A 22,861-nucleotide genomic window follows, 5' to 3' on the forward strand; every position below is an offset into this window, starting at 1 on the left:
GTGCTCTCCTGTCCTGTGTTGTGGCTCTATCCTGTGTTGTGACTCTGCTCTGTTATCTGCTGTTGTCCGGTTGTCTGTTAATGGCCTGTCCTCGATTGCTCTCCTGCCCTATATTGCTCTCCTGCCCTGTATCATTCTCCTGCCCTGTCCTCTTCTGTATGGTTAGCCTGTCCTATGTTGTTGTCCTGCCCTGTGTTGTGGATCTGTCCAGAGTTGTGGTTTGTCCTGTGTTGTGGCTCTGTCCTGTGTTATGCTTTGTGCTCTGTTGTGGTTCTGTCCTGTGTTGTGACTTTGCCCTGTGTTGTTGTCCTGCGCTGTGTTGTGGCTCTGTCCTGTGTTGTGGCTCTGCCCTGTGTTGTTGTGCGGCACTGTGTTGTTGTCCTGCCCTGTGTTGTTCGCCTGCCTTGTGTTGTGGCTCTGCATTGTGTTTTGGCTCTGCCCTGTGTTGTTGTCCTGCCCTGTGTTGTGGTTCTGCCTTGTGTTGTTGCCCTGCCCCGTGTTGTGTTTCTGCCCTGTCTTGTACTTCCGCCCTGACTTGTTGTCCTCCCCTGTCTTGTTGTCCGGCGCTGTGTTCTTATCCTGTCCTGTGTTGTTAAACTGCCTTGTGTTGTGGTTCTGCCCTGTGTTGTTGTCCTGCCGTGTGTTGTTGTCCTGCCCTGTGTTGTGTTTCCGCCCTGTGTTGTTGTCCTGCTCTGTGTTTTGGCTCTGTCCTGTGTCGCGCCTCTGCACTGTGTCATGCCTCTGACCTGTGTCGTGGCTCTGCCCTGTGTTGTGGCTCTGCATTGTGGCTCTGCCATTGTGTTGTGGCTCTGTCCTGTGCTGTGGCCCTGCCCTGTCGTCTACCGTTGTCCTGTCGTCTATTAATGGCCTCTCCTCGATTGCTGTCCTGCCCAGTATCACTCTCCTGCCCAGTATCGCTCTCCTGCCCTGTCCTCTTCTGTATGGTTGTCCTGTCCTGTGTTGTTGTCCTGCCCTGTGTTATTGTCCTGCCCTGTGTTTTGTCCTGCCCTGTGTTGTGATTATGCCCTGTGTTGTTTTCCTGCCCTGCGTTTTTGTCCTGCCCTTTGTTGTTGTCCTGCCCTGTGTTGTGATTCTGCCCTGTGTTGTTGTCCTGCCCTGTGTTGTTGTCCTGGCCTGTTTTGTTCGCGTGCCTTTGCTTTGTGGTTCTGCACTGTGTTGTTGTCCTGCCCTGTGTTGTGGCTTTGCCCTGTGTTCTTCTCCTGTACTGTGTTGTGACTCTATCCTTTGTTGTGACTCTGCACTGTCGTCTGCTGTAGTCCGGTTGTCTGTTAATGGCCTGTCCTCGATTGCTGTCCTGCCCTATATTGCTCTCCTGCCCTGTATCGTTCTTCTACCCTGTCCTCTTCTGTATGGTTATCCTGTCCAGTGTTGTTGTCCTGCCCTGTGCTCTGGCTCTGTCCTGTGTTCTGGCTCTGTCCTGTGTTCTGGCTCTGTCCTGTGTTCTGGCTCTGCTCTGTGTTGCTATCCTGCCCTGTGTTGTTGTCCTGCCCTGTGTTGTGGCTCTGCCCTGTGTCGTTGTCCTGTCCTGTGTCGTGGTTCTGACCTGTGTCGTGGCTCTGTCCTGAGTTGTGTTTCTGTCCTGTCTTGTGGTTCTGTCCTGTGTTTTGGCTCTGCCCTGTGTTGATGTCCTGCTCTGTGTTGTTGTCCTGACCTCTGTTGTTGTCCTGACCTCTGTTGTTGTCCTGACCTCTGTTGTTGTCCTGACCTCTGTTGTTGTCCTGACCTCTGTTGTTGTCCTGACCTGTGTTGTTGTCCTGACCTCTGTTGTTGTCCTGACCTCTGTTGTGGTTCTGCCCTGTGCTGTTGTCCTGACCTGTGTTGTTGTTCTGTCCTGTGTTGTTGTTCTGTCCTGTGTTGTGTCTCTGCCCTGTGTTGTGGCTCTGTCCTGTGTTGTGTCTCTGCCCTGTGTTGTGGCTCTCTCCTGTATTGTGGCTCTCTCCTGTGTTGTGGCTCTGCCCTGTTGCCTGCAGTTGTCCTGACGTCTGTTAATGGCCTGTCCTCGATTGCTGTCCTACCCTGTATCGCTCTCCTGCCCTGTCTTCTTTTGTATGGTTGTCCTGTCATGTGTTCTGGCTCTGCCATGTGTTGTGGCTCTGCCCTGTGTTGTTATCCTGCCTTGTGTGGTGGCTCTGCCCTGTGTTGTTCTCCTGTCCTGTGTTGTGGCTCTATCCTGTGTTGTGACTCTGCTCTGTCATCTGCTGTTGTCCGGTTGTCTGTTAATGGCCTGTCCTCGATTGCTCTCCTGCCCTATATTGCTCTCCTGCCCTGTATCGTTCTCCTGCCCTGTCCTCTTCTGTATGGTTAGCCTGTCCTATGTTGTTGTCCTGCCCTGTGTTGTGGATCTGTCCTGAGTTGTGGTTTGTCCTGTGTTGTGGCTCTGTCCTGTGTTATGCTTTGTGCTCTGTTGTGGTTCTGTCCTGTGTTGTGACTTTGCCCTGTGTTGTTGTCCTGCGCTGTGTTGTGGCTCTGTTCTGTGTTGTGGCTCTGCCCTGTGTTGTTGTGCTGCACTGTATTGTTGTCCTGCCCTGTGTTGTGACTCTGCCCTGTGTTGTGGCTCTGCCCTGTGTTGCGGCTCTGCCCTGTGTTGCGGCTCTGCCCTGTGTTGCGGCTCTGCCCTGTGTTGCGGCTCTGCCCTGTGTTGCGGCTCTGTCCTGTGTTGCGGCTCTGCCCTGTGTTGCGGCTCTGTCCTGTGTTGCGGCTCTGTCCTGTGTTGTGGCTCTGCCCTCTGTTGTGGCTCTGTTCTGTGTTGTGGCTCTGCCCTGTGTTGTTGTCCTGCCCGGTATTGTTGTCCATCCCTGTGTTGTGGCTTTGCGCCCTGTTGTGGCTCTGCCCTCTGTTGTGGCTCTGCCCTCTGTTGTGGCTCTGCCCTGTCGACTGCTGGCTCTGCCCTGTGTTGTTATCCTTCCCTGTGTTGTGGCTCTGCCCTGTGTTGTTCTCCTGTCCTGTCATGTGGCTCTGTCCTGTGTTGTGGCTTTGCCCTGTGTTGTTCTCCTGCCCTGTGTTGTGACTCTATCCTGTGTTGTGACTCTGCCCTGTCGTCTGCTGTAGTCCGGTTGTCTGTTAATGGCCTGTCCTCGATTGCTGTCCTGCCCCTGTATCGTTCTCCTGCCCAGTATCGTTCTCCTGCCCTGTCCTCTTCTGTATGGTTATCCTGTCCTGTGTTGTTGTCCTGCCCTGTGTTATGGCTCTGCCCTGTATTGTGATGTGTCCCGTGTTGTGGCTCTGTCCTGAGTTGTGGTTTGTCCTGTGTTATGGCTCTGTCCTGTGTTGTGGCTCTGTCCTGTGTTGTGGCTCTGTCCTGTGTTGTGGTTTGTCCTGTGTTGTGGCTCTGTCCTGTGTTGTGACTTTGCCCTGTGTTGTTCTCCTGCGCTGTGTTGCGGCTCTGTCTTGTGTTGTGGCTCTGCCCTGTCGTCTGCTGTTGTCCTGACATCTGTTAATGGCCTGTCCTCGATTGTTGTCCTGCCCTGTATCGCTCTCCTGCCCTGTCATTTTCTGTATGGTTGTCCTGTCCTGTGTTCAGGCTCTGTCCTGTGTTCTGCCTCTGTCCTGTGTTCTGCCTCTGCCCTGTGTTCAGGCTCTGCCCTGTGTTCAGGCTCTGCCCTGTGTTCTGCCTCTGCCCTGTGTTCTGCCTCTGTCCTGTGTTCTGCCTCTGCCCTGTGTTCTGCCTCTGCCCTGTGTTGTTATCCTGCCCTGTGTTGTGGCTTTGCCCTGTGTTGTTCTCCTGTACTGTGTTGTGACTGTCCTTTGTTGTGACTCTGCCCTGTCGTCTGCTGTAGTCCGGTTGTCTGTTAATGGCCTGTCCTCGATTGGTGTCCTGCCCTATATTGCTCTCCTGCCCTGTATCGTTCTCCTACCCTGTCCTCTTCTGTATGGTTATCCTGTCCAGTGTTGTTGTCCTGTCCTGTGTTGTGGCTCTGTCCTGTGTTGTGGTTCTGTCCTGTGTTGTGGCTCTGCTCTGTGTTGTGACTTTGCCCTGTGTTGTTGTCCTGTGCTCTGTTGTGGCTCTGCCCTGTGTTGTGGCTCTGCCCTGTGTTGTGGCTCTGCCCTGTGTTGTGGCTCTTCCCTGTGTTGTGGCTCTGTCCTGTGTTGTGGCTCTGTCCTGTGTTCTTGTCCAGCCCTTTGTTGTGGCTCTGCCCTGTGTTGTTGTCCTACTCTGTGTTGTTGTCCTGCTTTGTGTTGTGGAGCCGCCCTGTGTTTTTGTCCTGCCCTGTGTAGTGGTTCCGCACTGTGTTGTTGTCCTGCGCTGTGTTTTTGTTCAGTCCAGTGCTGTGGCTCAGTCCTGTGCTTGGCTCTGCCCTGCGTTCTGGCTCTGACCTGCGTTCTGGCTCTGCCCTGCGTTCTGGCTCTGCCCTGCGTTCTGGCTCTGACCTGCGTTCTGGCTCTGACCTGCGTTCTGGCTTTGACCTGCGTTCTGGCTCTGACCTGCGTTCTGGCTCTGACCTGCGTTGTGCTTCTGTTCTGTCTTGTGGCTCTGCCCTGTGTTGTTGTCCTGCCCTGTGTTGTTGTCCTGCCCTGTGTTGTGGCTCTGCCCTGTATTGTTGTCCGGCACTATGTTGTGGGTCTGTCTTGTGTGGTGGCTCGGTCCTGTATTGTTGTCCTACCCTGTGTTCTGGCTCTGCCCTGTGTTGTAGTTCTCTCCTGTGTTGTGGTTCTGCCCTGTGTTGTTGTCCTGCCCTGTGTTTTTGTCCTACTCTGTGTTGTTGTCCTGCTCTGTGTTGTGGAGCCGCCCTGTGTTTTTCTCCTTCCCTGTGTTGTGGTTCCGCACTGTGTTGTTTTCCTGCATTGTGTTGTTGTCCTGTCCTGTGTTGTGGCTCTGCCCTGTGTTTTGGCTCTGCCCTGTCGACTACTATTGTCCTGTTTTCTGTCATTGGCCTGTTATTGATTGCAGTCCTGCCCTGTATTGCTCTCCTGCCCTGCACTGCCCTCCTGCCCTGGGTCGCTCTCCTGCTCTATCCTCTTCTGTACGGTTGTCCTGTCCTGTGCTGTTATCCTGTCCTGTGCTGTTATCCTGTCCTGTGCTGTTGTCCTGTCCTGTGTTCTGCCTCTGCCCTGTGTTCTGCCTCTGCCCTGTGTTCTGCCTCTGCCCTGTGTTCTGCCTCTGCCCTGTGTTCTGCCTCTGCCCTGTGTTCTGCCTCTGCCCTGTGTTCTGCCTCTGCCCTTTGTTCTGCCTCTGCCCTGTGTTCTGCCTCTGCCCTGTGTTCTGCCTCTGCCCTGTGTTCTGCCTCTACCCTGTGTTCTGCCTCTGCCATGTGTTGTGCCTCTGCCCTGTGATGTTATCCTGCCCTGTGTTGTGGCTTTGCCCTGTGTTGTTCTCCTGTACTGTGTTGTGACTCTCTCCTTTGTTGTGACTCTGCCCTGTCATCTGCTGTAGTCCGGTTGTCTGTTAATGGCCTGTCCTCGATTGCGGTCCTGCCCTATATCGCTCTCCTGCCCTGTATCATTCTCCTGCACTGTCCTCTTCTGTATGGTTATCCTGTCCTGTGTTGTTGTCCTGCCCTGTGTTGTTGTCTGCACTGTGTTGTTGTCCTGTCCTGTGTTGTGGTTCCGCACTGTGTTTTTGTTCAGTCCAGTGCTGTGGCTCAGTCCTGTGCTTGGCTCTGCCCTGCGTTCTGGCTCTGCCCTGCGTTCTGGCTCTGACCTGCGTTCTGGCTCTGACCTGCGTTCTGGCTCTGACCTGCGTTCTGGCTCTGACCTGCGTTCTGGCTCTGACCTGCGTTCTGGCTCTGCCCTGCGTTCTGGCTCTGCCCTGCGTTTTGGCTCTGTCCTGCGTTCTGGCTCTGTCCTGTGTTGTGCTTCTGTTCTGTGTTGTGGCTCTGCCATGTGTTGTGGCTCTGCCCTGTGTTGTTGTCCTGCCCTGTGTTGTTGTCCTGCCCTGTCTTGTGGCTCTGCCCTGTATTGTTGTCCAGCACTATGTTGTGGGTCTGTCCTGTGTGGTGGCTCGGTCCTGTATTGTTGTCCTACCCTGTGTTCTTGCTCTGCCCTGTGTTGTAGTTCTCTCCTGTGTTGTGGTTCAGCCCTGTGTTGTTGTCCTGCCCTGTGTTTTTGTCCTGCCCTGTGTTTTTGTCCTACTCTGTGTTGTTGTCCTGCTCTGTGTTGTGGAGCCGCCCTGTGTTTTTCTCCTTCCCCGTGTTGTGGTTCCGCACTGTGTTGTTTTCCTGCATTGTGTTCTGTCCTGTCCTGTGTTGTGGCTCTGCCCTGTGTTTTGACTCTGCCCTGTCGACTACTATTGTCCTGTTTTCTGTCAATGGCCTGTTATTGATTGCAGTCCTGCCCTGTATTGCTCTCCTGCCCTGCATTGCCCTCCTGCCCTGGGTCGCTCTCCTGCCCTATCCTCTTCTGTATGGTTGTCCTGTCCTGTGCTGTTATCCTGTCCTGTGCTGTTGTCCTGTCCTGTGCTGTTGTCCAGCCCTGTGTTCTGCCTCTGCCCTGTGTTCTGCCTCTGCCCTGTGATGTTATCCTGGGTTGTGGCTTTACCCTGTGTTGTTCTCCTGTCCTGTGTTGTGACTCTCTCCTTTGTTGTGACTCTGCCCTGTCATCTGCTGTAGTCTGGTTGTCTGTTAATGGCCTGTCCTCGATTGCTGTCCTGCCCTATATCGCTCTCCTGCCTTGTATCGTTCTCCTGCACTGTCCTCTTCTGTATGGTTATCCTGTCCTGTGTTGTTGTCCTGCCCTGTGTTTTTGTCCTACTCTGTGTTGTTGTCCTGCTCTGTGTTGTGGAGCCGCCCTGTGTTTTTCTTCTTCCCTGTGTTGTGGTTCCGCACTGTGTTGTTTTCCTGCATTGTGTTGTTGTCCTGTCCTGTGTTGTGGCTCTGCCCTGTGTTTTGGCTCTGCCCTGTCGACTACTATTGTCCTGTTTTCTGTCATTGGCCTGTTATTGATTGCAGTCCTGCCCTGTATTGCTCTACTGCCCTCCTGCCCTGGGTCGCTCTCCTGCTCTATCCTCTTCTGTACGGTTGTCCTGTCCTGTGCTGTTATCCTGTCCTGTGCTGTTGTCCTGTCCTGTGCTGTTGTCCTGTCCTGTGTTCTGCCTCTGCCCTGTGTTCTGCCTCTGCCCTGTGTTCTGCCTCTGCCCTGTGTTCTGCCTCTGCCCTGTGTTCTGGCTCTGCCCTTTGTTCTGCCTCTGCCCTGTGTTCTGCCTCTGCCCTGTGTTCTGCCTCTGCCCTGTGTTCTGCCTCTACCCTGTGTTCTGCCTCTGCCATGTGTTGTGCCTCTGCCCTGTGATGTTATCCTGCCCTGTGTTGTGGCTCTGTCCCGTGTTATGCTTTGTGCTCTGTTGTGGTTCTGTCCTGTGTTGTGACTTTGCCCTGTGTTGTTGTCCTGTGCTGTGTTGTGGCTCTGCCCTGTGTTGTGGCTCTGCCCTGTATTGTTGTCCTGCCCTGTGTTGTGCCTCTGCCCTCTGTTGTGCCTCTGCCCTCTGTTGTGCCTCTGCCCTCTGTTGTGCCTCTGCCCTCTGTTGTGCCTCTGCCCTCTGTTGTGCCTCTGCCCTCTGTTGTGTCTCTGCCCTCTGTTGTGTCTCTGCCCTCTGTTTGTGCCTCTGTTCTGTGCTGTGGCTCTGCCCTGTGCTGTGGCTCTACCTGTGCTGTGGCTCTACCTGTGCTGTGGCTCTGCCCTGTGCTGTGGTTCTACCTGTGCTGTGGCTCTACCTGTGCTGTGGCTCTGCCCTGTGCTGTGGCTCTGCCCTGTGTTGCTGTCCTGGTCAGTATTGTTCTGCTATTCTGTTTTGCTGTCCTGTCCTGAATTTGTGTTTTACTGTGTATTGCTTTCCTGTACAGTCAGATTATCCGGTCCTGTACTTTTGTCCTGCCTTTTAATGTTGTTCTGTCCTGTATTGTTGTTCTGTCATGCCATGTTGTCCTGTCCTGTGATATTATTCTGTCCAGTTACTGTCATTTACCCTGTGTCGAATTGTCGCCCTGCGTCATTGCCCCGCCTTGCGTACTGTTTTAATAGTGACAGGTTAGTGGTGACTGAGACACATCACTCCCCAGTCTTTGTTTCAGATTGCATTCTGATCTAACATACCAAAGATCCTGGAGTCACTGACTGAAATCAATCTCGCTAAAGAAAGGAAGGCCTGCCCTTTACTTCCACAAGCTGTGCTGAACATGCTTTGTAGCCAGTTAAATGGTTTCAAAGTGCAATCACTGTGTTATATGTGAAACACAGCAGCCAATGTATACAAATCAAGATCCCACACACAGCAATAATGACCTAATAATCTATGTTTAGTGGTTGACATATAAATATTGACTGGGGCACCAGGAAGAACATTGCTACTCAGTTTCCAATTGTGCAGGAGGACTTTACCTTCACCTGAGAATGCAGAAAGGCTCTCAGTTCACATGAAGCTTGCAGGCTGGGCTCAATTGGATATTTGTGATACGACATGAATTCTCAGACTCCTGTCAGATGTTAAGATGGTTTTATTTTCCTCTGGAGATGAACCCAGAATTGCCCCATCCTAGCCGACCATCTGATACTGTCTCTGTCACACACAGCTTGGTGGCTGCACACTTGCATTTCTCACCACCAGCTCTGACTTGCAAAATTTACTAACAGATGTCAAAAGGAAACAAAACTCTGGACAACCACAAAGCTGTTGCTGACCCCATATCTGCTTGAGAGGTGGAAGTGATTAATATCCTGAACGCCTGACAGTTCAAAAGGGCCCTTTTGATCTTGAAATGTTCCTGCCTGGATCACAGCAGGATTTTTAACTGATGGGAGTCCTGTATTAACAGTGAGGTGATGAGAAATGCAAACTACTTTACTCCACAACGTTCGCATAAATGAATTTCCAAAGATCCAGCTCTCTGCTTTTCATTTTGAGGCAGTTTATGAACATAGGAGCAGAAGTAGGCCATTCAGCCCCTCAAGCTCAGCCATTCGGTTAGATCATGGCTGATCTTCTCCCTCAACACCATCTTCCCGCACTATCCCCGCATCCCTCTATGTCATCGGTATCTAGAAATCTATCGATCTCTGTCTTGAACGTACTCAATGACTGAGACTCCACAGCCCTCTGGGTAGAGAATTCCAAAGATTTCCCACCCTCTGGGTGGAGAAATTCCTCCTCATCTCAATATGAAATGGCCTACCCCTAACTCTGAGACTGTGTCCCCTAGTTGTCAACCACCCCCCACCCCTCTAGCCAGGGGAAACATCTTTCCTGCATCTATCCTGTTGAGCCCTATAGGAATTTTATAAGTTGCAATGAGTTTGCATCGAATCAGAATGATACAGCACAGATCAGCCCGTTCTGCCCGCGCTGAGCTATCTGAAGACCTATACAATTAGCCCCACTTTCCTGCTCTTTCCCCTTAGCCCTGCAATATTTTCAAGTATTTATCCAATTCCCTTTTGAAAATGACTGTTGAATCTGCTTCCCTCACCCTTTCAGGCAGTATGTTTCAGATCTGGCACAAGTGCTAGACAGCAGCTTTGTTTGTCTGCTTCCAAATAATTATCTTATGTGGAGATAAATTGCACTGGCAATTCAGCCTGTAGTGCACTGCCAGTTTGGTTTGCACTGCCAGTTTGGTGTGCATACGGAATGTGTAAGACCAAACCGAAGGATAGCTATGAGATGCTAGCTCATGCCAAAGTCTCAGTCCGCAGCAGGACATGGATCTGCTTATAGAAACTCGCTTTTAGGTATGAACATGAATGAAAATTTTCATTTCTACTGGGTAGCTCTGCCCTGTGTGGTGGTCTTACTCTGCACTGTGGTCAGGCTAACCTCAAGCCTCTTCCTTTTATCTTGATTCTGATAACTAACACTTTCATGAGAGCTGTGAAGCCGAGTCTTGGGGAGCAACAATTCGGGACTCTCAGCTTCCCACCAGGATTTGAAACTTAGCCGCAGATTCAACTTGGAAAATTGTCTAATCGGGAGTCAATTGGAACATGTGCAAATAAATATCTCTGACTTATGAAACCGGCCAGTCCTGTCGCCACACACCGACTCACTGAGCCAACCCTGTCCCGGGAAACGTCCAGGTGCTGTGGCCAGAGATGAGATAGAGAGAGGGCAACTCACCGCTATGGCTCTCTCCATCGCTGCTCAGGTAGGTGTAATATTCATGTGGCTGTCTGCAAACATCGCTATCGTAAGCAACAATATCCTCGGGATACTGCAATTAATTCAAAGAAACACACTCACAACTAAGAACCGAGGAGCAGGTCACAATATCCCCAAGAGAATCAATGGTGGGTACCCAAAGGCGAGGTTGTACTTACTGGAGCGATGAGATAACCTTCCATAGCTGTGGGGTTGCTAAACCGGGAGCAATCCCTCTGGGGAAGCTGGTAGGATGCACCTCAGACAGCCAGAAACATACTTTTTGTTTTATCCCCAAGACCTGTCCAGCAGCAGAAACAGTGGCCGCACCTTCTCCAGTTGTTCTGCCAATGAGGGATTTCCTGCAACCGGGCTCACCAGAGTGAGCGCTTGGTCAACTTTGGCAAGTTTTGGGCGCGCCTATCACTTGGCTAGAAGCCGCTGCCTCAGAGCGCTAGTAACCAGCACCCAGAGAAACAGGAACCTCCTGATCAGGGCTGGTGTCAGCAGACTCCACCTCTCTCTCTCTTGAGTGTACTCCACTCATCCACAGAGGAGACAGAAGCAAGCCCTTAGTGGCCAGGCCAAGCAGACAGGGCCCTGATGTCTAGGGTTGCTGCTCCAGCTAGCTTGTCAGGGCTGAGGAAGATGCCCTGTGGGGTGGGCCAGAGTCCTCTTCACCAACAGCTCCTTTCTCAAATGTTGGCAGCTAGATAAATTCCCCATAAGGCTTCCCCCTGGGCTAACAATGGGAGAGAAAAGAGTGGATGACAGAAGCTGAGGCTGTGTCTTCCAGGATGGTTTGCAAAATGGAGGGAGAGTTGCTTTTCAAATTGACACAATCGACACCTGTTATCCCATTGCCCAACAGAGGGTGCGACGGAGTACAAGAGAGAGAAGACAGACCATAGAATGCAGCACCAAAGGAGGCCACTCAGCCCATTGTGTCTGTGCTGGCTCTCTGCAAGCACAACTCACCTAGTCGTCGTCCACCACCCCCCCCCCCCCCCTTTTTTTAACAATGTCTTATTATTATACCATTTCTGTTACAGTAGTGTTTCAAATTCAGCTGCCCAAAAACTGAACATTTTAGAATGTGCCATGCATGAATTTTAATTGAGTAAAATAAAAATAACTTACCTGGACAGTTCGGCTAGGTGCTGCATTGGCATGGTGTGGCATCAGACTTGTTAACCCTTTTAGCGTTTGCATGCCTGGGTATTCCCGCACTCTTAGCGACCTTCGATCCTACTCGAACCAGCTTGGCCTGAAACACCTGACCCAAAGTCCGGCAAGATCTGAAATCTGGGACAGCCTCAGCCCCAAGGTTGTCAGTTTTGAGACACCTGCACCTGTATTACAATCCTGTTAGTATGATTCACCTCGATTACAATGCAAATACTTATTTTGGCCAAAAGCGGAAATCAGGCACTCAGTGGGTGTTGTGTTAATAAGGCACAACTATCTGAAAGTCAGGACTGAATGTACAATTTTGAACCTAACTGCAGATGACCATAATTTGTACTTAATTGAAACTAAGGACAGGTAGAGCGATAGGGTTCCAGAAAGAGGAAAGTCAAAAGCAGCAAGGGAAGTGTCAAAGTTCTGGAACAGAGCAGTGTTTTGGGTTAAAATAAGCCGGGTGGGTAAGGATGGGTTTGTGAGTGAGTCATCAGTGATGTCAGGGAATTTTAGCAAAATCATAGCTCTAAAGAAGGGTCATACAGACTTGAAATGTTAACTCTGTTTCTCTCTCCACAGATGCTGTCAGACCTGCTGAGTTTTTACAGCATTTTCTGTTTGTTTCAGATTTCCAATATCTGCAGTATTTTGCTTTTATCATAATGTTAGAAAAATGTCAAAGCTAAAGACACAAAGCTTTCACAACAAATTAGATGTTAACAGCATAGATAGAAATGAATAGGGGGATGGGTGGCTTGGTGGTGCAGTGGTTAGCACTGGGTCTCACAGCTCCAAGGACCCAGGTTTGATTCTAATGTCAGGTGTCTGTGTGGAGTTTGCATGTTCCCCCCCCATGTCTGTGTGGGTTTCCACTGGGTGCTTCAATTTACTCCCACCATCCAGAGACATGCTGGTTAGGTGGATTGGCTATAGTAAATTGTCCCCCAGTGTGTGTGTGTGTGTGTGTGTGTGTGCCCTGTGATGGACTGGCATCCCACCCAGGGTGTACCCATTGCCTGCCAGGATAGGCTCTGATTTCCCACAACCCTGAATTGGATGAAGCAGTTCCAGAAAAGTGAGTGAGAAATGTTGAGTTTGATCTAAAGCCATCGCAGAGACATGGTTGCAAAGTGTCCAAGGTTGGGAACTACATTTTCCAGGATTCCTAACTTTTGTGGAATAGCTGGGCAAAATAGACACGGGGGAGGTGTGGCCCTATTAATAAAAGGCAGGATAAAGACAGGAGAAAGAAAGGGTCTTAGCTCAAGAAATAGATTCAACTTGGCTGGAGGTAAGAACAGCAAGGAGCAGAATACATTGGTGGGAGTTGTTTCTAGGTCCCCTAAGAGTAGTTATAGTGTACGGTAGAGTATAAATCAGGAATTTCAAGGCACACATCACATAGGGGACTTGAATCTTCATATCTGGGCAAACCAAATTTGCAGTAATAATGTTGAAGATGTGTTGTCATGGAATATATACAAGATAGTTCTTGAAATCAGTATTTCGAGGAACCAGCAAGGGAACAAGCTATTTTGGAGCTAGTATTTTGCAATGAGAAAGGGTTCATTAGTTGCCTTGCAGTACATTGTGAAACAATGCACAGGTTGGTGGTCACCACACTGGGAATTCTGCAAAAGGGGAGGTCCAAAGGGGGAGGGACATCCTGTGCCTGCAGCGGGGAGGTGTCCACCTCATCCTCCTGTACCTCTCTCTCTCTGCCTGCCCTCATCTCCCCCTCACATTTCTTATCCAGACCATGGGGGGACCCTAAGAAAGATGGTCTCTTTCTCCTGCTAACTCCTAGAAAGTGCAATAGTACAACCCTCACTCCTTTTAGGTGAAGCCCTCAGAGAGTTTCCAGCGTGACTGTTTCTCAGGTGTTGGTGAAGTCTCAACAAAGTGGCTCAGAGCTCCAGCAGCAAGTGAATATGAAATGATAAAGTATCCTTTTAAGTAGCATCTAAAATCTGCATTATTGTCATGTTTACTGGCAAACAGTTCCTTATCAATCCTCTGGATGGCCATTCCGAGTATATATTCCCACTTCTTTAACAAGGTGGTGTCTTGCTTTAAACAGAGGCTAAAATCAATGTTTCAGATTAAGCTCCCATCTCGGCCAGCTTGGAGGCTCTTTAGTGCTTCAAATATTCAGTGAAAATAGCCCACTGTTGTTTAAAATCTGGCTTTTGCAATCATGCAATTATTGCAAACTTATCAGTAGAATCCCATTATTACAATCTTACTGTTATTACAATCTTACTGTTATTACAGTCTTACTGTTGTTATTCTCCTTTTATTCCAAATATTTCGGTCATTAGAGTCCAAATGCTATTACAATGCTCCTATTACTACAGGCTTGCTATTACAGTCCTGTTATTACAACATTGGATGATTGCGATCCCTTGATTGTGTTAGTGCCTTGAAGAGGGGTGTTAGAATAGGTTGGAGCTCTGATGCCCTCATTCCGGCCAGCTCATCACCTGAGCCCTGGTCACACATGGAACAGGTCGATGCCGTAGCCTAAACATAGAATCAAAGCTTGGTGGCCAAGGCTGCTGACACTCTGGCACCAGCCTGGCAATAGGTTAGCCATCTACCAAACTGATTAAGAGAATAGAAGGAAAAGATGGTTTGGGAGAGGGACTTTATCCTGAAAGGAAATGAACTTCCTGCCACTGTGAGACGGTGCGAGTGAGTTGACACATCACCCAATCCCACACACACTGGAACTGAAAGAAACACAAAGTTTTGATTTGAGTAAGATATCGTGACATTAACAGGAGAAATATTGACTCATTCTCAGTGTTCTCTGTGAATTGTAACATTTGCAATTTGCATCATTGCAAATAGAGAAAGGCAAGAGAGGGAGCCATTTGAGAACAGTTGCTGATAGGAATTGCAAAACTACAGTAAACCCACTGTCTCCTCAAAACTCCGTCCACCAGAATATATCATCAGTTCAGAGATTTCCATTTCTCTTTAAACAGGACAGATATTTGGGTAAATGAGCAGAAGACCAGGAGCAGAATTTTCCCTCAATTGCACTAAGTGCGGTTTTATGGCGGGTTGTCACGCTGTATTGTCCCAAGCCCGTCTCATTATTTATGCAAATCCAGGAAACACACTGTTTCCATGGCAAGCGGACCCTCTTTCGCCCGCCTGCCATTACTCTGCTGTTGCATCACACCAGCCACCATGTTTAAAAGGCACAATAACAAAATTAGCTGAAAAAACTCAGCAGGTCTGACAGCATCTGCGGAGAGGAATACAGTTAACGTTTCAAATCCATATGACTCTTCATCAGAACTGAAGGGAAATAGAAATGAGGTGAAATATAAGCTGTTTGAGGGGGGTAGGACAGGTAGAGCTGGATAGAGGGCCAGTGATAGGTGGAGGCAAAGGAGAGATTGCCAAAGATATCATAGACAAAAGGACAAAGGGGTGTTGACGGTGGTGATATTATCTAAAGGATGTGCTAATGGTGACATTAAGGGTGGAAATCAGGAGGAGCAAGTGACAGATAGCCCTAATGGGGTAGGGGGAAGGGATCGAAATAGGCTAAAAGCTGGAGATAAAACAATAGATGGAAATAAATTTAAAAATAATAATAGAAATAGGTGGGAAAAGAAAAATATATATTTTTTAAAATTACATATAATAATTATTAGAAAAAAGGGGGTCGGAAAGGTGGTGGGGATGGAGGAGAAAGTCATGGTCTGAGGTTGTTGAACTCAATGTTAAGTCCGGAAGGCTGTAAAGTGCCTAATCGGAAGATGAGGTCCTGTTCCTCCAGTTTGCGTTGAGCTTCACTTGAACAATGCAGCAGGCCAAGGATGGACATGTGGGCATGAGAGCAGGGTGGTGTGTTGAAATAGCAAGCGACAGGGAGGTCTGGGTCATGCTTGCGGACAGACCGAAGGTGTTCCGCAAAGCGGTCACCCAATCTGCGTTTGGTCAGATGCTGTCAGACCTGCTGAGTTTTTCCAGTTATTTTTGTTTTTGTTTCAGATTTCCAGCATCCACAGTATTTTGCTTTTATCTTAATGTATAAAAGGCAGCCGCCAACACACCGCTCATCACTACCAGCTCACCACCGCTGCCTGAGAGACATGGCCAGTAAAGGGAAAAAAGACTGCAGCCCCCTGCTTCAACAACGGGTTCCTCGAGCGACTGCTGGATGCCGTGGAGGCCCCCGGGATGTGCTATACCCCCGCTCTGGCTGCAGGACGGGCAGCAACATGAACAATCCGGCTTGGGAGGCGGTGGCAGTGGTGGTCAGTGCCAACGCCCTTCAGAAGAGGACATGGACCGAGTGCCTCAAGAGGATGAATGATCTCCTCTGTTCCACCAGAATAAGTCACTCTTTTCATCACCCTCAACTCACACACTCACAAACCCATCACACGCCCACAGGGTCCTCACTCACTGCCAGTGCAAGGGACAACACCATTCACTCTTTCACACACACCTTCATTGCCCTCATCCCATCCATGGGAGCACTCACCACCCACACAGGCCAGGCATACTTATCATCTGGCCTGGCAGGCATCCTGCTTACACTCTCCATCTCTATACATGCAGGACAAGCTGGCACACAACAAAACGGAGAGGTTGCAGACCAGTGAGAGAATGCCCGAAATCAAGGTCCTTACGCACTTTGAAAACATCCACCCAGCTGGCTGGCGAGGATCTGGACCGATCCTGTGCTGACGGTGAGGTCAGCTCTGCTCCACCAAGTAAGGATCCAGAAGTGCAACATCCATCAGATGACCATGCTGTGAGTGATGTGTCCTGTTTCACAGGCCACTGCCATGCACTAATTATCTCTCCTTGCTTTCACAGGTACATCTGGAGAACAGCCGACGGAGTCCACAACCCGGGGCCTCCAATCAAGTCTTGAAGAAACCTCTGAAGAGGAATCTGAAGGCACGCTCTCTGAAGTCCCGTGACAGCGCTCACCCACACCCTCCCCCAATGCAGAGACACACAGCTCAGTGGGACCTAGCTTTAGAGTAGCCTCAGGATCACAATCTGGTGACCACATCGCACTGTCTGATCCACTGCAGGCGGCGGCAGGGACTTCCCAGGTTTCCGGCACTCGGAGGACCACTGGAGGCCAGAACATTGCTGAGTCCGAGTCAGATGACGAGTCTCTGGACTCAGTCATGTCACAGTTGCTGGAGCTGCAAAGGCAAGCTCAGGAACATCAGGAAGGGATGTCCGATGCGCTCCTCAGATTGCAAGGCACGATGGAGGAGTCTGTCCGCCTTCAGGCTGAGGTGATTGCGCCGGCATGCCAATGCACCGAGGTCAACACTGGTAGGATAGCAGCCGCCATGGAGACCTTGGTCCAGGACATCATTCCTGCACAGCTGCGTGGGCTCAACTCCATCGCTGATACCATAGTTGGCCTCCAACACTGAGTATGCGAGAGGGGTGCCGTGCAGCTCGATCTCACTCCAGCTACCCCTTCCGCTCATGGGGTCAGCCAGGGGCCCTCGGGCACCCATAGGGAGGAGGTCAGCAGGTGCACGCTCCTGGGCCATCCACCCAGGTGACTCTGGGAGTGACTGGTCCGTCCGAATCCCCTCTTCCTGTGACCTCAACAGCTCCAGCTTCACAGGTCGAAGAGGGTGCCACTGCCACACAGCAGGACCCCGAAAGCAGGCGGGGGCCCACCAGGTCTCAGCCCTCCAGAGGACGCCCGCCAAAGTCACCACAGACAGGGCATCACAGTCAGCGGGCTGCCTCCACCTCCACTGTAGATGTCCGGGGAGCACCAAGACGTAGCGGCAGGGTTGGGAAAGTTAGGTAAAAGTAGTTGCACAGTCTGGACACTTGTACATAATGTTCACTATTGTCAATAAACTCCTAAGAGCCTGTGGCTCCTTGTTCTGATGAGCAGTGTTCTTGTCACTCAGATGTGAAACCTTTCTGCACAAGATAAAAGACAGGTGTCTCAGTCCAGGGCCTCTTCCCTGTGCTCTCTGCAGCCTTCAGACCACAGTGATGGTCTGGCCTTACACTCCCTGGAAACATTACTGATGCCTGCACCTCGGCAGTGCTCACCATTGCTGCGGACTGTAGTGGACAGGTGCCACAGAGTACCGTCATTCTCTCTGTGTGCTCTCAGCACCTTTAAGGTGGGGCTGCCCCCATCACACCAGCATCTGCGACCAGTGATGCTGTGCACCAGTTCCTGAAGGGCTGAGGTCCTGAAGGTGGACACAGCATCAGATGCATCTATAGTTTCATGGCTGCGTCTCTGAGATTACCCTGATCACAGAGCACAAACAAGCAAGCTGCCCTCAGCCAGACAGGAGTCAGACATTCTCAGAGGCTGTGTGAAGATCAATGGTGTGTCCTCACTACATGTCGTCATCATCATCGTCCTGCAATCGAGCGACTATTAGGGCCTCCACTGCGTCTTCATGACAGGAACAGTCTCACAGAGGGTACTGGCACTGCCATAAGCCAAACTGGAGTCAAGGGGGGAGGTGATGGCGTAGTGGTATTGTCACTGGACTAATAATCCAGAGGCCCCCAGGGTAAGGCCCTGGGGACCTGGATTCGAATCCCGCCATGGCAGATGGTGAAATTTGAAGTCCATAAAAAATCTGGAATTAAAAGTCCAATGATGACCATGAAACCATTGCCAATTGTTGTAAAATCCCATCCGGTTCTCTAATGTCCTTTAGGGAAGGAAATCTGCCATCCTTACCTGGTCTGGTCTGGCCTGGCCTATATGTGACTCCAGACCCACAGCAATGTGGTTGCCTCTTAACCGCTCTCTGAAATGGCTGAGCAAGCTACTCAGTTGTAACAAACTGCTACAAAGTCACAAAAACTGGACGGACCACCCGGCATCGAATGAGGCACCGGAAACAACGGCAATCACAGCCTTGTTGACCCTGCAAAGTCCTCCTTACCAACATCTGGGGGCTAGTGCCAAAATTGGGAAAGCTGTCTCCTAGACTAGTCAAGCAACAGCCTGATTATCTTACAGATAATGTCCCAGACTCCACCATCACCATCCCTGGCTATGGTGATGAATCAGTGCTCCTCCAAGTTGAACACCACTTGGAAGAAGCACTGAGGGGGACAAGGGTGCACAATGTTCCCTGGATGGGGACTTCAATGGCCATCACCAAGAGTGGCTCGGTAGCACCGCTACTGGCCGAGTCCTAAAGGACATAGCTGCTAGACTGGGTCTGCGGCAGGTGGTGAAGGAACAAACAAGAGGGGGAAACATACTTGACCTAATTCTCACCGACCTGTCTGCCGCAAATGCATTTGTCAATGACAGTATCAGTAGGAGTGACCACCGCACACTCATTGTGGAGACGAAGTCTAGTTTTCACATTGAGGATACCCTCCATCGTGTTGTGTGGCACCACCACCATGCTAAATGGGATAGATTTCGAACAGATCCAGCAACTCAAGACTGGGCATTCATGAGGCACTGTGGAGCAGCAGCAGAGTTGTACTCGAACACAAGTTGTAACCTCATGGCCCAGCATATCCCCCACTCTACTATTACTATCAAGCCAGGGGATCAACCCTGGTTCAATGAAGAGTGCAGGAGGGCATGCCAGGAGCAGCACCAGGCATACCTAAAAATGAGGTGTCAACCTGGTGAAGCTATAAAACAGGACTACTTGCATGCCAAACAGCATTAGCAGCAAGTGATAGACAGAGCTAACCACAAGATCCACAACCAACGGATCAGATCTAAGCTCTGCAGTCCTGCCACATCCAGTTGTGAATGGTGGTGGACAATTAAACAACTCAATGGAGGAGGAGGCTCCACAAATATTCCCATCCTCAATGATGGAGGAGCCGAGCATCTGTGCAAAAGATAAGGCTGAAGCATTTGCTACAATCTTCAGCCGGAAGTGCCAAGTGGATGATCCATCTCAGCCTCCTCCGGAGGTCCCCAGCATCACAGATGTCAGTCCTCATCCAATTCAATTCACTCCACATGATATCAAGAAATGGCTGAAGGCACTGGGTAATGCAAAGGCAATGGACCCTGACAATATTCCGGTAATGGTACTGAAGACTTGTGCTCCAGAACTTGCCGCACCCCTAGCCAAGCTGTTCCAGTACAGCTACAACACTGGCATCTACCCGTCTATGTGGAAAATTGCCCAGGTATGTCCTGTACACAAAAAGCAGGACAAATCCAACCTGGCCAATTACCACTCCATCGGTCTACTCTCGATAATCAGTATAGTAATGGAAGGGGTCATCAACAGTGCTATCAAGCAGCACTTGCTTAGCAACAACCTGCTCACCGATGCCCAGTTTGGGTTCTGCCAGGGCCACTCAGCTCCTGACCTCGTTACAGCCTTGGTTCAAACATGGACAAAAGAGCTGAACGTCCGAGATGAGGTGAGAGTGGCTGCACTTGACATCAAGGCAGCATTTGACTGAGTGTGGCATCAAGGAGCCATAGCAAAATTGGAGTCAATGGGAATCATGGGGAAAACTCTCGCTGGTTGGAGTCATACCTAGCACAAAGGAAAATAGTTGTGGTCGTTGGAGGTCAGTCATCTCAGCTTCAGGACATCACTGCAGGAGTTCCTCGGTAGAGTACTAGGCCCAGCCATCTTCAGCAGCTTCACCAATGACCTTCCTTCCATCATAAGGTCAGAAGCGGGGATGTTCGCTGATGATTGCACAATGTTCAGCCCCATTCACGACTCCTCAGATACTGAAGCAGTCCATGTCCAAATGCAGCAAGACCTGGACAATATCCAGGCTTGGGCTGACAAGTGGCAAGTAACATTCGCGCCACACAGGTGTCAAGCAATGAACATCTCCAACAAGAGAGAATCCAACCATCGCTCCTTGATGTTCAATGGCATTACCATATCTGAATCCCCCCACTATCAACACCCTGGGGGTTACCATTGACCAGAAAGTGAACTGGACTAGCCATATAAATACTGTGACTACAAGAGCAGGTCAGAGGCTGGGAATCATGCAATGAGTAACTCACCTCCTGACTCCTCAAAGCCTGTCCACCATCTACAAGGCACAAGTCAGGAGCGTGATGGAATACTCCCCGCTTACCTGGATGAGTGCAGCTCCTACAACACTGAAGAAGCTGGACACCATCCAGGACAAAGCAGTCCGCTTCATTGCCACCACATCCACAAACATTCACTCCCTACACCACCGATGCACAGTAGCAGCAGTGTGTATCATCTACAAGATGCACTGCAGGAATTCACCAAGGCTCCTTTAACAGCACCTTCCAAACCCACGACCGCTACCACCTAGAAGGCCAAGGACAGCAGATAGATGGGAACAGCACCACCTGGAAGAACCCCTCCAAGTCACTCATCATCCTGATTTGGAAATATACCGCCGTTCCTTCACTGTCGCTGGGTCAAAATCCTGGAACTCCCTTCCTAACAACACTGTGGGTGTACCTACACCACATGGACTGCAGCGGTTCAAGAAGGCAGCTCATCACCACCTTATCAAGGGGAACTAGGGACGGGCAATAAATGCTGGCCCAGCCAGCGAAGCCCACATCCCATGAATGAATAAAAAAGAAAGTTCACAAATGCGATGTGAGTTTAATATTTACTGGGTTTCCCCAGGAGTTTAATATTTACGGGGTTTCCCCAGGAGTTTAATATTTACAGGTTTTCTCCAGGAGTTTAAAATTTACTGGATTTTCTGTGGTAATTGTAAGTTAAATCTTTCATACTCTTATGTGGATCATATGACCGTACAGATGAATCAGCCCTAAGCGATGGTAATCTTAGGGGTGGGGCTTTCTAGCCTTGGTCTCGGAACAAGCATGTTGCTTCATCAGGGGCTCCATAGATAAAATTTACTGTTTCTTACAAGAAACCTACCTGGTAACCCAAGTTTATTACAATTGGCGACAAGGGTAAATAGCTCCAGAACTGCACCTCGTCTCTTGAATGTGAGTATTACAATTTCTAAGGGAAAAAAGGAAAGTATACTAACGATGCCACTCTTTGGCAAATTTGACCCATACAACTCATCAGGCAGAATTTAGCCCTTGGCTGTCGGGCGGGCCCCACAGGCTCGGCGGCGGGCGGATAGCCAAACCCCGCCACTGAAACGGGGCCCGCCGCCGTTTTGAGTGGGTGGGCCAGCTAAGGCCCGCCCAGCGGCCTGCCCGACAGGAAGCACTATGTGCTTCCTGTGCAGGGGGGGAGGGAATCCCCAGCTGTCAAAGTGTGCTCTTTCGCGCATGCGCACAAAAGGGCACACTGCTCCCTGAGGCAATGTGCTGTCTTAGTAAGTGAAAGGTACGTAAAGTCAAGAAATAGAGACATTTTAAAATTATTAACATGTCACCCTCATGTGACAATGTCACACGAGATGGGACATGTTGATAACAAACTCATAAAATTTATTAAATTAAATTACATTTTTACAAAACGGTAATGAAACTTCATCCCGCCGGTTGCGAAGTTTCTTGCTGGGGATGATGGCAATCTCCTCGCAGACCCTTTTGTTGGTGTGGAAGTCATTGCCAAGGCGGGTGTAGTATTTCTCAATGATCACTGGGGCGGCTTTCTTGACCGTCTTAGTCCTGACAGGACCCATCTTGGATTCCAGCCGAGAGAAGGCCGCTGGGGCTCCTGGCCTGCTCGCCAACCATAACGTTGGGCGGGCAGGGCATTTAACTATCTTAATGAGCCTTAATGGCCATTGACAGGTCGGCGAGCGGACAGCTGATTTCGCTGTCCGCCCGCCTTCCTTAAGATTTAAATGGCCTGGGATGACGTCGGGGATTCCTCCCGATGTCATCCCGCGTCATTTTCCCCTCGGCGAGCGGGCCCTGCCCCCAAATCGCCGAGGGGAAAATCCTGGCCATCCAACGAGAACTGGGGCTGAATTTTGCGCTTGATGGGCGGGCAGCTGATCACCGCCGCTGAAACGGGCCGTGCCGCCATTTTGCATGGGCTGGCCAATTAAGGCCCACCCAGCGGGTTTGCGACTCCCGTGTCGAACGGGAATATCCAATCGGCGGGAGGCGTGTTCAGGCCACTGGTTCCAATGGGGACTGGCAGTCTGTATAAAGAGCGGCCAGGCTGTTCACCATGGACAGTCATCGGGCAGCACAAGAGGTGAGGGCAGAGGAGGAGGGGGGCAAGCTGCAGGATAAGGCAGCGGGGGGCCACTGTGCCCCTCGGTTCTCTGATGCCTGCCTTGCTGTCCTCCTCCAAGAGGCGTCCAACCATCGGGATGTCTTGTTTCCGGAGGATGGGAGGAGGAGGGCCCCCCACGTGACCAGGCAGGCGTGGCAGGAGGTGGCGGAGACTGTTAGCTCCCATGACGATGTGCGGCGCACTGGAACCCAGTGCCACGAGTGCTTCAATGATTTGCTGCGCTTTTGAAGGGTGAGTACCGTGTCAGCCTTGGACATTTGACCCAGCAGGTAGCCTTAGTCTTTGAGACCCCACCCACCCCCCCACCGCCTTAGTTTCGTTACTGCATTGGGCAATTGGTGCACGCTGGGTGGGCAAACATATAGTGACCATGCTTACATGGCTATGCCTTAGTGGTTGAGGAGAAGATGGGTTCTCCCTGCAGCATAAG

General features: G+C 50.6%; 1 protein-coding gene across 1 annotated transcript in view; it reads right to left on the bottom strand.

The window, feature by feature from the left end:
• The window catches only part of spi1b (Spi-1 proto-oncogene b), a 168,045-nt gene extending 157,518 nt beyond the window's left edge, over positions 1–10,527 (bottom strand). The window contains exons 1-2 of the mRNA XM_078548810.1: positions 10,261–10,527; positions 10,061–10,154 (exon numbers count right to left, since the gene is read on the bottom strand). Of these exons, the coding sequence (XP_078404936.1) occupies positions 10,061–10,154; positions 10,261–10,284 (118 nt within the window). The 5' untranslated portion in view covers positions 10,285–10,527. The remainder of the gene's footprint in view (positions 1–10,060; positions 10,155–10,260) is intronic.
• Between the last annotated feature and the right edge of the window lie 12,334 nt (positions 10,528–22,861).

This window comes from Cetorhinus maximus, chromosome 9 (assembly GCF_964194155.1).
Source record: "Cetorhinus maximus chromosome 9, sCetMax3.hap1.1, whole genome shotgun sequence".
Classification (NCBI taxonomy): domain Eukaryota; kingdom Metazoa; phylum Chordata; class Chondrichthyes; order Lamniformes; family Cetorhinidae; genus Cetorhinus; species Cetorhinus maximus.